Below are 13,708 nucleotides of genomic sequence, written 5' to 3'. Positions count from 1 at the left end.
CTGCCATGGATTATAATGCCGTGTTTGCATTTAATTTTTTTATGGCATGACTGATGACAGATATAAAAGTGAGTGTCGACGTGTAACTTTCCACTACATTCCAGTCCTTGTTCGAAAACAGTAATAAAATCAAAAGAGGCAACATCTCAAAACACTTTATTGAAATTTCCTTTAACCGTGTTTTAGTAACCGAGACACACATGAAACAGCAAAAAGTGTGGTAGACCTGAGACAGAGGAGATCAAAATGTTGAAAGCACACCACCTAAACTGTGCCTTTTCTGTTGTTTTTAAGAAAACAGTCCTAAAACTTAGGGCATTGTTGTTCATCGAACACGTCGCTGAATACCCTACACTACTGCATCCTCAAGGCACACAGAAAGCACTATGTACAAAGTTGACTGCAGCACAATTGCACGCAGCGATGTGCATGTTGGAAGGTCGCTGTTGCGAGATCACTCCACTGCAATGTTAAGAAGTTACATTTCTGCCACACAGTATAAATTACTATGCTTTTATTTGATGCTTCATAATGCCATTAGATTTCTGCTGTTTATATTCTAGCTTGGTAGTTGGTTATTGATCCCCCTCCACTCTGCAATGCCTCTGGGGCCCGGGTGACTACGGAATGAAAATAATGTGCATTCATTTGGTAGGTGCCGGCCCGAACCCCCATGAACTGACGCCCCTAATTCAGGCAGTTCTCGACGTGATCGGCGTCGACTCGCCGAACCTGTGTGGGCTCGATGTCATTGAGGGTGACACGGAAGAGCGAGTGGATTACTCTTACATCAGTCTGTATGACAAGTCAACAGCACTGAGTGCCGGGCATGCAGAACAGCTCTGTTATTAATGGTGGGACCCTAAGAAACTGATGTGAGAACAGGGAGATTGTAAAAATTGTCATAGTGCCATACACACAATATCTAATTGGAAATCAGCGCACTTTCATGTATCACTACTGCGTGATGCAGGTTAGGATAGGGAGCCCAGGCTAGCGGACATACTGCACTGCCTTTGGGTCACTTATGGCAAGCATGTAATCGTGAATTTCTCTTCATTTTACTCATACGGCTGCATAATTGCTCTACAAGCAACCTGCAAAAAACACACACAGAAGGATATGTAGCAAAATGTGCTCATTACTAACATAACTAACACCCAGACAACAGAACTACCGATGTACCAAAGGCAGATATCCGAGCAGAGTTGTAGTACACTTTTTGATGGTTGAAGGAATGCAAGGTGGTGATATTTAGTTCTAACCTCTTAACCAACAGGTGCAACAAATAAGACGATATTCTTCCTTTGAAAAAAAAAGGTATAACCCTGTTGTTACGCATGATATTTGATTAGTTGTTGAATGAGTGAACAAACTCATCGTTTATGCTGTGACGAACTAGTACGGAACGCAAAAGGAAAGAGGTAGCGTTGCTGGCATCAGTTATCGGTTTAACAGCAGGATAGAAAGCCATAGCAAGATTGACTCTGTACATAGCCAAGCGAAAACTCTTTTGTAGCATCGTGGATTTCGTAAACAACGAGACTTGAATGTTTGGTTTCACAACATCCTTAGGTGAAATAAATGGCAAGGTTAAGAAATTTATAAGAAAGCTAAAGGTAATGAAATACTGAAAGTTGCAACCGGTACAAGGAATATTACCGTAATATCCCGAGAGACGACCCATCCCAAATAGATAGCCCATCCTGATTTGTAGCAGGACTTTCTATTTTTCAATGGCTCAAGTTGAGCTACCTTGTGAACACCGAATGTTAGCCTACCCCTTATTTTTACCTAATGTGCTCTCAGTTTTGGGTGGGCAATTTCTCGGGATATTACGGTGAGCATGGATTTCTGCATGAGCACCATGTGTGTGGTCCACTCGGAGATGCTTGAAGCATCAGAGAGTTTCTGTTCTACAGTTAAGTACACTGTGGCAAAATTCCAGCAACATGTCGGGGTTACAAACACTGTATGTTATACGTATGTTGCCTGCACACTCCTAATAACTACAGCAAATCACTTCCTGCATATCCATTTGTCACAGCGATAGCTTGAGGCAAACGGCAGCGCCGCAGCCTCGGGCGTCAGGAAGCGGCCAAAGGGTGGCAGCAGCAGAAGAGTGGGCAGCAGCTCCCCGTGTCTTGCAGACGAGACGTTGGTGCCGGGAAGCTGCGCAGAGGTATCAGCAGCAAGCTGAGGACCAGCAGCAGATGGAGGCGGAGAACCTCCTGTTGGATAGGGAGGCAACAAAAAGAGCCATAGATGCCTCCAATGCACAAATCGCTGCAGCAGATGGTGCTAAGCAGTATTACACTGAAATGCTAAGGCTACAAACCTTGCAGACTGAACTTCAAATTGAGCTTTTGAAAAAACAATTGGGAAAGGAGTAATCAGAACAGACCAAGGGGGGGGGGGGGGGGGAGCATTAAGTTCTAAGATTTTTTTTTTTTTTTAGATTGACGAAGCAAGGGCGGATGTGAAATAATAAAAGTACATTTTGAAATGCAAGGATTTGTGAAAACCTCAGTATGTTATGGGGTAGTCGTCCCTGGAGAAAAACACTCGACCCTATGCGACAGCCAGTAAGATGGTGCAAGTAATTTTAACGAATAATGAAATATTTTTATCGCCTCCCCAGTATTCCAGAGTACCACATTGGTATCCGACACCAGCGACAATCTAACCAGCTGAGTTTCCATACATGTGCGCAAGCCTGTCGACACGTCAAAAACATCATTGTTGGGCACTAAGGAAAGAAGCTTAACAATTCGACCCTGCTCAAAACAAAACAGCAAGTAAGCAAATAACCTAGGAAGTGCCTGCACGGCGCAAACAGTGATTATGCGTTTAAATGCATGGTTACTGGTGGGACCACTCGGTGTGCCTGATTTCTTCGAGGAGAGTGTGTCGCGGAATTTACACCGTTCAGGAACTCTGTACTCTTTTTGTTCACTTCCCGAAAAAAACAGGCATTACCATACTTCAACCTTGTTCGACAGCGATTTTATACACCCTTTACTCTTTTTCTAAGTGAAATAACCAATGACAGAATTATTCCTCTTATGTCCATGACCCATTAGTGGCTGTTATAATCAGACCACTACTGTGACGCATACAGGTTGACTCCTCTCACCTGTAGAATACTTTTAAATATGGTAATAATACCAACTTATAGGACAGAGGCGCAATAAAATGAAATGGTATTATTTTTAAGGCTATTATTTCGCTCACCCCTATAATTACTCGCACTGAGGGCATTGATGTTCGCGTAGCCTGTAGTATGAAGACAAGCACGATGACCAACACGCAGAAGTGGGCCGAAGCTTTTCGCACAAAAGCCGCACGCACTGTTGACCGAGGCACACAACAGCAATATATTGCAGGACTTTTGCGTATGTGGTTCAATGGGTCATGCAGCAATTTCACTGTTAAACGCAGTTGCAATTATGCTGCTTGACCAACTCTAACCTTTTATAACGAGGTACGCTGCAAGACATGTCAATCAATCTTTGGGCATTTGTTACTACATACCGAAACTGGATGAGGCGAGAATGATTCTGATCCGTGCCTGCAATGCTGTTCAGAAGAGTTACCTTGTTTGGACACCGCCACATTACATCTTAAGTGCATGTCATTGTTGCAACCAACAAAAAACATGCTGCAATGAAGAGGGTTTGCGACACAATATGGTTTGCAATGTTTGAGGCACTCTTTCTGCTACAATGTTCGATATGAGGGTGGACGCCTGAGCAGCATACGACGGGCGCTGCATCGTCTCCAAGCGACGCTTTTGCAAATAAAGGTGGATAGCAGCAGCACAACATCTGCTTGCTCTAATATCTGCCAATGCTTCCATTCTTTTGCAACGAGTGAATTCCGCAAAGCCTGTTTAGCCTCGTATATAAACCATACATGAAGAGTGCTTAATAAAGATTAAAATATCTATGTTCTCCAAGGAATATGCTGGGGTTGGTTCAGCCCCTTATATCAGCTGCTGGTGAAAGCACAGCCAAAAGATGCCACGAAGCATTCAAGAAAATTTATTATATGAAATCGCGTGCCACATTCAACTTGTTATTATGGTTATCCATTTACGGAGCCTGGTAAACACACAGAGAGGACAATATCTCTGTATGTTTCTCGCATTCAAGAAAACCAGTTTGAATTGAAAAGACCACATACCCACATACTTACGCTCAACAGAAGAACTGGTCGACAAGGGCACGCCGGGCCTCGTTGCTTTCTCCACGGCCGGCTGCCATGGGCTCCACAGGAACCTCAGGCGGGATGGCAGTCCCTGGCATCGCGCAGGGGTATCTCTTGGCGAGATTGTGGAGCACGCAGCATGCCACGATGATGTCGCAGCATCTGCTTGGCGCCATGCGCAGCTCGGCGTGCAGGCAGTGGAACCTGCGCTTCAGCTGGCCTATTGTCCTGCGTGCATCATATGGACAGAATGAGTATTATTTATTTAAATTACACTAACATATTAGGGCTGAGACTATTTCATACTTTCTGAATGCTGTAGCCTACCGAAAACCCTGCAATCATTTCTTATCATTGCCAAGATATATAACAGTATGTTTACATGTAGACCATATTAAACTTCCCTCGACAAAAGTTCCTCATAGCTGAGTGTAAGCGAAACACAGTTTCATACAAACAGTCGTTAACATTAGCAGTCCGAAGATGTCTGTCAACGACTTCCCCATAGCAACACGAGCCCGGTGCAATTTGTCACATTTTTACGGCGAGTCCCAGCAGTGTGGAGTATTTTAGAATGTATGGCAAGTAGGCGTGTAATTTCTGTAAAGGTGGGGCCGGAAAAAAAAAACACGGCTTTGCATTTGTATCTTTTTGCTCTTCTGTATCCAGGTTGAACCAAAATATTGCCTTTCACACGTATGTAACAAATCCTGCCCCTAACGAACGAACAATGTGATATGTTCTCCAAAAAATATGTTGGAGAATATTTCACGTTTTTGTTTTTTGATACGATGCATGCGTTTTGCATGTCTGCTACATTGGGTGCTACATTGGGTGCAACATAAGGGTGCAACGTAGACACGTTGCATAAGGGTGCAACGTGTCTACGTTGCACCCTTATGCAGGCCCTCGGGCTGTATAGGGGCACTGGAAAGTACAATAAATAAATATATATTCTTGGGATAGTATTTTCTTTCTTCTCTCTTTAGGTTCCGTGCAATTACTGTTTTCTGCTGGGTCTAGAGAACACAAAACTGCATGTAGGGGCGTTACAATTAACAGTGTCTTCTGTGCTATGACAACAAAATGTTACGTTGTCTAGTGGCATTCTTTTCAATATAGCAGCCCAGTAACCCACCACGATGCGTGACTTTGTCTTACCTTTCAACAATACTCCTTGTCGTGGTGTGTGCCGTGTTGTACCTCACTTCTGCTGCTGATGATGGCGACAGGAATGGCGTCATCAGCCACGGCTGGCAGGTGTAGCCGCTGTCGCCGAGCAATAGGCCATCGTAGATGCCATCGGCCAGCTTGACTGATAGTGTGCTTTCGGTGAAAATCCGGGAGTCGTGCGTGCTTCCTGGCCATCTCGCAACCACATTGCGTATGCGGCAGGACGCGTCAACTACCACCTGTACGTTGATGGAATGGTACAGGTGGCGGTTCACGTACACCTCCTCGTGCACGCGCGGTCCCTGGATTCGAATGTGGGTGCCATCAACAGCACCCACGACACAAGGGAACCCGGCTACGTCAAAGAACTGCTCCTGCAAGGCAGCACTCTCTGCGACGTCAGGCCACCTGCATTGCCAATACATTCACAAGTTTATTTACAGCACAATACCCTAGCATGCACATTTATGCAAAGTTTAGCCGACAACATTCGTTTTTTTTTCTGCTTCAGTGTTCATCGTAAAAAAGAAACGTCGTAAATATCGCCAAATGCCTCGACAAAACAAAATGTTCGAGAAAAAAAAAGTGGGCCCACACCGCGGATCGAACCCGTGTCCACTTATGTATGAAGCAGACACCTTACCCCCCTATGCACGGTGTATGCCCCTATGCTATGCCATCTTTTCTTTTTTTTTAACCCTATGCTATGCCACCGATTATAAAACACGTAGTAACCATTCGTGTTATAGGCTCCCTGCACTGACGTCACATCGCATACTTTTGAACACCAAGTAAAAGGAGGAGAGGGAAACTGCCTTTGTAAGAATGTTGAGTGACAGGTTAATCTTCTCTAATCATCTGGCAGGAGAATAGCAACGCCTGTGCAAACCCGGGAGGCACAAAGGAGGACCTTGATAAGAGGGTAGCTCCTTCTTTCCCTTTTCTCTGGAGGGCAGTTTCGCGTATTGCGTATAGCCCTTTCCGGCCGAGGTGCACGACGGAGTGCGTATAGCTTTACTCATAAACAAACTCAACACAATCTGACTTTTTTTTTTTTTGACTCGGAACGCTCAGGAACTCTTTACCGTATGAAGTCTTACCGTATGAAGTCCCTTGCTCGACGTGCCAGAGCTACGGTGACCTGCCTCACGGACCGTGAAGCACTAGAGACTTGCACGTGGACATAGTCGCCTGCAGTGATGAGGAAGTTGCCTGTGGCGTAGAATTGCAGAGCGACGATCACCTGCTGCTCTGCGGACAAGGCGCAGCTGCGACGCGTCGACCGCTCCAAGTCCGGGCGCAGCGTCTCCGCGAGAAACATAATTCCCGCGCGACCAAACCGGAATCGTTGCTGCAGCGCATCCTCGTCGAATTCTTCCAGCGGATCGAGGCGGTCCCGGAACACACGTTGTCGTCCCAGCATGACGACAGCGTACTGCGCGTACGCGCGGTCTCGTCGACGTCGACGCCTCGTCCCGTTCGACATCGTTTCCGTTATCAAAGTACAAATAGGTCCGCAAATCAGTTGTTAGTAAGTCCGCAGTCGGTCGGTGGGCTAATCGGTGGATCGGTTGGGCAAACGGAAGAGAGGGCAAACAGTTGAGATCAGGAGGAATCGTAGAAACGTGCGTCGCAGGGAACAAAAACGAGTCTACAGCAGCGGCGTTGCCAGACTGGAAGGGACTCGGGAAAGTTATGCGTTGTTTATGGCGAAACATATTGAAGGAAATGTTTCTTACGTCTTCAAATATTCGTCGACAAACTCTAGCATGGTAGCTAAAATTTCTTCGTAGCATCTGAAGCAAATAAATTGTTCTTCAAGTACAACATTACTATATTTTGACTTAGAATATCATACTAGAGCGATAACAACCAGCGGAAAAAGAGAATAAACAAAATGACTGGCTTGTTTCACCGATAGATGACGCATCTTACTGCCCAATCAAAAATAATTATTGTGGTTTTATATCCAGCCGTTTATTATAGTACCTAGGTACTTTTTCCTTCCTAGGTACCGTGGTTTACTAAAATGGGTTTACCATCGCTTCGAGAAAACCGGCCCTGGTGTGACCGCCAGCGATGGTTAAAACAGCCATGCTACGCTAGTCTTGGCGCTCCAGCGATGCGCCTTTCTACAGTCCACTGCTATCGCTCCTAGGCTCCCTGATTCATGCTGCTACTGCGCAAGTGCGGAGGGCAAAGTGGAGAACCCCAAGCCCCCAAGGTTAACTACTTTTTAATTAAAAATCAACATACACAAAGCTTTGTGTTCTGGACCGCCCTGGACTGGCGAAAAATCCACCCCTGTGTTATCAGTGGTGAACGAATGCGAAGTTTTGATAACGAAACATTACCTGGATAAAAAGAGGCGAGGTTAAAGCAAAGTGTATTCATAAGGTACAAATAAATATCATTGTGGGCACCTTCAGCATTGTTTTGGTAAAATATATTTGTGAGCAAGAAATCGAACAATATCGTCTGTCTTTCCTTACAAAATATTGTTTGACTACAACTAATAATGCTACAGGCGCACAGAATGATTTTTTTGGCTAGTTGAATATTTTGCGTTGGTGGACGCATCAGATACCTAAAAAAAAACAGTTTTTCTCTCTTATCATTTGAACACACTGTTTGGAACATTTCACATTCTGCCACTACCGCAAGCTCCACATACGCATGAGCTTTTAGCTTTCTCCAACGTCTTAATTTATTTCTGGTGGCCCAAAGTGCCTTTCACTTTTTTTTCCATCAGGACCGGTGGAAGCAAACTACAGTACTCACATGCAAGGAGTACTCACATGCGTAGTTTGCGAGTATGCTGCCTGCGGGCACCACAGTCGCAAACTACGTATTTCGAATATAAGATGACTCGAACAAAAAATGGAGACGAGAGACGAAAGTAACACCTCAAGCAGCGTCAGTCTTCTACATGTTAGTCAAAAAAAGTGATCGATTAAAATTACAATCATTCTCAGTTAAAAAGCATACATTTATATAACTTGATTGCTTGAGATGAAAAGTATTTTACCTTCGGTTGAAAAAGTACTTGTACACTTTTGTTCTACTTAAAATTTTTAAAACACAGTTTGTTTACTTTTTGTCAATTTTAAAACTAGGTTTTTTGTTACCAAAATTGGTTTAGAATCGCCGAGTCACAAGCTACTTGTGTGCTTAATTTCCTAATTTTGATAAACCATTTTGCTGTCGAAGACATATGCATTGAGGATTCCTTGGGTGAAAAACATGCACCAACAAACGGCGCAATCAGAAAGTAAACGAAAGAGAAGTAATAGCTGCAAGTAAGACTAGTACCGTCAAAGGTACTCAGATTACACTGCTGCTCACTCCCCAATGAAAGTAAATAAATTATTTAAAAATGCCTAAAAATTCAGCAATTACGGGTAATTTATTATTTGTAATAACTTCAGTACAACCTGACCAGCGTCTAGCCAGAGGTTTCTCCTCGTGATGAACCGCAGGGGATGCCACCAGTCATACCGGAGAATCCAGCAGCGGGAACATCGTGATTTCGCTCCACCTATGAGGTTTACGCGCCCCGCGTGTCGCTGTGCCCCTTTCGAAGGTTACGTGATACTGGCAAGGCATCTGATTGGCTTCGATGGCTTTGTAGCACCCTTGAATTCGCCCAGCAGGTGAAGCGGGAGCATATCGGGTGATCGGCATCCTATCGCCCGGCGCCCCTTTGGCCCGTCGCTCGCGCCTTCTTGGCCGCCGCCCACAGTGTTAGCCACCGCTCAAAAAAAACAAACACGAAAGAGCCTGTCGATGTTTCACTTTTTTATGTTGCTCATGCCGTCTGTCTTCTTCATTTTTGCGGAGTATCGTTTCGCATCAACAAAACAAACGAACGAAAAATAGCTCTTTCGGCTGCTGGCCCCGTCCGCCTTTACCGGACCTCCCACTCTACTCGCCGACGCCAGGTTGCTCTGCAACGAGACGAGGAACTTAATTGTATTTACTTATTCAGAAATTGTCTCTAGGTTGCCGGCACTTCGTCACCCGCCGGGACCTGCAAAAATGGACACATTTAATGTTTTTTTTTTTACGGAGAACTGTTTCTACTGATCCAGTAGTTGCCACCTAAGATTGCGGTTTAGTTCTGGTTCTTGCGTCCTTGAGCGAAAACACGCCGGTGACACGAAAGCTACCAGAACAAAAGGTACCCATGAAACGGCGCTAAAAGTGCGACATTCGAGAGCCCGCTGTCATCGGAGGCTTGCTATCATCGGCACCACAGCCGACGCCACGATCCGAGTGACGTAACGAAACGGCGCCAAAAGTGCGACGTCCGAGAGCGCTCTGTCTCCGGAGGCTTGTTATCACCGGGAACACAGCCGACGCCACGATCCGAGTGAGGTAACGAAACGGCGCCAAACGTGCGTCGTCCGAGACGCGCAGTCTTCGGAGGCTCGCTATCACCGGGACCACAGCCGACGCCACGATCCGAGTGAGGTAACGAAGCGGCGCCAAAAGTGCGTCGTCCGAGAACGCGCTGTCTCCGGAGGCTTGTTATCACCGGGACAACAGCCGGCGCCACGATTCGAGTGAGGTAACGAAACGGCGCCAAAAGTGCGTTGTCCGAGAACGCGCTGTCTCCGGAGGCTTGTTATCACCGGGACCACAGCCGACGCCACGATCCGAGTAAGGTAACGAAACGGCGCCAAACGTCGGTCGTCCGACAGCGCGCAGTCTTCGGAGGCTCGCTATCACCGGGACCACAGCCGACGCCACGATCCGAGGGAGGTAACGAAACGGCGCCAAAAGTGCGACGTCCGAGAGCGCTCTGTCTCCGGAGGCTTGTTATCACCGGGACCACAGCCGACGCCACGATCTGAGGGAGGTAACGAAGCGGCGCCAAAAATGCGACTTCCGAGAACGCGCTGTTTCCGGAGGCTCGCTATCACCGGGACCACAGCCGACGCCACGATCCGAGTGAGGTAACGATACAGCGCCAAACGCGCGTCGTCCAAGAACGCGCTGACTTCGGAGGCTCGCTATCACCGGGAACACAGCCGACGCCACGATCCGAGTGAGGTAACGAAACGGCGCCAAACGTGCGTCGTCCGAGACGCGCAGTCTTCGGAGGCTCGCTATCACCGGGACCACAGCCGACGCCACGATCCGAGTGACGTAACGAAACGGCGCCAAAAGTGCGACGTCCGAGAGCGCGCTGTCTCCGGAGGCTTGTTATCACCGGGACCACAGCCGACGCCACGATCTGAGGGAGGTAACGAAGCGGCGCCAAAAGTGCGTTGTCCGAGAACGCGCTGACTTCGGAGGCTCGCTATCACCGGGAACACAGCCGACGCCACGATCCGAGTGACGTAACGAAACGGCGCCAAAAGTGCGACGTCCGAGAGCGCGCTGTCTCCGGAGGCTTGTTATCACCGGGACAACAGCCGGCGCCACGATTCGAGTGAGGTAACGAAACGGCGCCAAAAGTGCGTTGTCCGAGAACGCGCTGACTTCGGAGGCTCGCTATCACCGGGAACACAGCCGACGCCACGATCCGAGTAAGGTAACGAAACGGCGCCAAACGTCGGTCGTCCGACAGCGCGCAGTCTTCGGAGGCTCGCTATCACCGGGACCACAGCCGACGCCACGATCCGAGGGAGGTAACGAAACGGCGCCAAAAGTGCGACGTCCGAGAGCGCTCTGTCTCCGGAGGCTTGTTATCACCGGGACCACAGCCGACGCCACGATCTGAGGGAGGTAACGAAGCGGCGCCAAAAATGCGACTTCCGAGAACGCGCTGTTTCCGGAGGCTCGCTATCACCGGGACCACAGCCGACGCCACGATCCGAGTGAGGTAACGATACAGCGCCAAACGCGCGTCGTCCAAGAACGCGCTGACTTCGGAGGCTCGCTATCACCGGGAACACAGCCGACGCCACGATCCGAGTGAGGTAACGAAACGGCGCCAAACGTGCGTCGTCCGAGACGCGCAGTCTTCGGAGGCTCGCTATCACCGGGACCACAGCCGACGCCACGATCCGAGTGACGTAACGAAACGGCGCCAAAAGTGCGACGTCCGAGAGCGCGCTGTCTCCGGAGGCTTGTTATCACCGGGACCACAGCCGACGCCACGATCTGAGGGAGGTAACGAAGCGGCGCCAAAAGTGCGTTGTCCGAGAACGCGCTGACTTCGGAGGCTCGCTATCACCGGGACCACAGCCGACGCCACGATCCGAGTAAGGTAACGAAACGGCGCCAAACGTCGGTCGTCCGACAGCGCGCAGTCTTCGGAGGCTCGCTATCACCGGGACCACAGCCGACGCCACGATCCGAGTGACGTAACGAAACGGCGCCAAAAGTGCGACGTCCGAGAGCGCTCTGTCTCCGGAGGCTTGTTATCACCGGGACCACAGCCGACGCCACGATCTGAGGGAGGTAACGAAGCGGCGCCAAAAATGCGACTTCCGAGAACGCGCTGTCTCCGGAGGCTTGTTATCACCGGGACCACAGCCGACGCCACGATCCGAGTGAGGTAACGATACAGCGCCAAACGCGCGTCGTCCAAGAACGCGCTGACTTCGGAGGCTCGCTATCACCGGGAACACAGCCGACGCCACGATCCGAGTGAGGTAACGAAACGGCGCCAAACGTCGGTCGTCCGACAGCGCGCTGTCTCCGGAGGCTTGTTATCACCGGGACCACAGCCGACGCCACGATCCGAGGGAGGTAACGAAACGGCGCCAAAAGTGCGACGTCCGAGAGCGCTCTGTCTCCGGAGGCTTGTTATCACCGGGACCACAGCCGACGCCACGATCTGAGGGAGGTAACGAAGCGGCGCCAAAAATGCGACTTCCGAGAACGCGCTGTTTCCGGAGGCTCGCTATCACCGGGACCACAGCCGACGCCACGATCCGAGTAAGGTAACGAAACGGCGCCAAACGTCGGTCGTCCGACAGCGCGCAGTCTTCGGAGGCTTGCTATCATCGGCACCACAGCCGACGCCACGATCCGAGTGACGTAACGAAACGGCGCCAAAAGTGCGACGTCCGAGAGCGCTCTGTCTCCGGAGGCTTGTTATCACCGGGACCACAGCCGACGCCACGATCCGAGTAAGGTAACGAAACGGCGCCAAACGTCGGTCGTCCGACAGCGCGCAGTCTTCGGAGGCTCGCTATCACCGGGACCACAGCCGACGCCACGATCCGAGTGACGTAACGAAACGGCGCCAAAAGTGCGACGTCCGAGAGCGCGCTGTCTCCGGAGGCTTGTTATCACCGGGACCACAGCCGACGCCACGATCTGAGGGAGGTAACGAAACGGCGCCAAAAGTGCGTTGTCCGAGAACGCGCTGACTTCGGAGGCTCGCTATCACCGGGAACACAGCCGACGCCACGATCCGAGTAAGGTAACGAAACGGCGCCAAACGTCGGTCGTCCGACAGCGCGCAGTCTTCGGAGGCTCGCTATCACCGGGACCACAGCCGACGCCACGATCCGAGGGAGGTAACGAAACGGCGCCAAAAGTGCGACGTCCGAGAGCGCTCTGTCTCCGGAGGCTTGTTATCACCGGGACCACAGCCGACACCACGATCTGAGGGAGGTAACGAAGCGGCGCCAAAAATGCGACTTCCGAGAACGCGCTGTCTCCGGAGGCTTGTTATCACCGGGACCACAGCCGACGCCACGATCCGAGTGAGGTAACGATACAGCGCCAAACGCGCGTCGTCCAAGAACGCGCTGACTTCGGAGGCTCGCTATCACCGGGAACACAGCCGACGCCACGATCCGAGTGAGGTAACGAAACGGCGCCAAACGTGCGTCGTCCGAGACGCGCAGTCTTCGGAGGCTCGCTATCACCGGGACCACAGCCGACGCCACGATCCGAGTGAGGTAACGAAACGGCGCCAAAAGTGCGACGTCCGAGAGCGCGCTGTCTCCGGAGGCTTGTTATCACCGGGACCACAGCCGACGCCACGATCTGAGGGAGGTAACGAAGCGGCGCCAAAAGTGCGTTGTCCGAGAACGCGCTGACTTCGGAGGCTCGCTATCACCGGGACCACAGCCGACGCCACGATCCGAGTGACGTAACGAAACGGCGCCAAAAGTGCGACGTCCGAGAGCGCGCTGTCTCCGGAGGCTTGTTATCACCGGGACAACAGCCGGCGCCACGATTCGAGTGAGGTAACGAAACGGCGCCAAAAGTGCGTTGTCCGAGAACGCGCTGACTTCGGAGGCTCGCTATCACCGGGAACACAGCCGACGCCACGATCCGAGTAAGGTAACGAAACGGCGCCAAACGTCGGTCGTCCGACAGCGCGCAGTCTTCGGAGGCTCGCTATCACCGGGACCAC

At 50.1% G+C, this 13,708-nt stretch overlaps 1 protein-coding gene across 2 annotated transcripts; it reads right to left on the bottom strand.

Annotated features, from left to right (window-relative positions):
• Window positions 1-1,514: 1,514 nt before the first annotated feature.
• On the bottom strand, window positions 1,515-6,964 carry LOC115314960 (putative nuclease HARBI1). 2 transcript variants are annotated; one of them, XM_040212139.3, is made up of 4 exons: window positions 6,483-6,964; window positions 5,371-5,790; window positions 4,198-4,437; window positions 1,515-2,231 (listed from the first exon to the last, which is right to left on the bottom strand). In XM_040212139.3, the coding sequence occupies exons 1-3, from the start codon at window positions 6,866-6,868 to the stop codon at window positions 4,200-4,202; spliced, it is 1,044 nt and encodes a 347-aa protein (XP_040068073.1). In that variant the 5' UTR covers window positions 6,869-6,964; the 3' UTR covers window positions 1,515-2,231; window positions 4,198-4,199. The 2 variants fall into 2 exon arrangements, with proteins under 2 accessions (XP_040068073.1, XP_040068074.1); XM_040212140.3 differs by having other exon boundaries at window positions 1,515-2,172.
• Window positions 6,965-13,708: the final 6,744 nt, after the last annotated feature.

Source organism: Ixodes scapularis, unplaced genomic scaffold, assembly GCF_016920785.2.
Source record: "Ixodes scapularis isolate PalLabHiFi unplaced genomic scaffold, ASM1692078v2 ptg000827l_1___fragment_1__unscaffolded, whole genome shotgun sequence".
NCBI classification, from domain to species: Eukaryota; Metazoa; Arthropoda; class Arachnida; order Ixodida; family Ixodidae; genus Ixodes; species Ixodes scapularis.
Note: the sequence above shows the minus strand (reverse complement) of the source record. Positions and strands in the feature narration are given on the sequence as shown.

Coding starts and splice junctions, on each gene's coding strand:
- LOC115314960 (XM_040212139.3), bottom strand. CDS start 6,868: ATGTCGAACGGGACGAGGCGTCGACGTCGACGAGACCGCGCGTACGCG. Junction 5,791..6,482: donor CGAGCAAGGGACTTCATACG/GTAAGACTTCAT, acceptor TTGGCAATGCAG/GTGGCCTGACGTCGCAGAGA. Junction 4,438..5,370: donor ACAAGGAGTATTGTTGAAAG/GTAAGACAAAGT, acceptor TGATGCACGCAG/GACAATAGGCCAGCTGAAGC.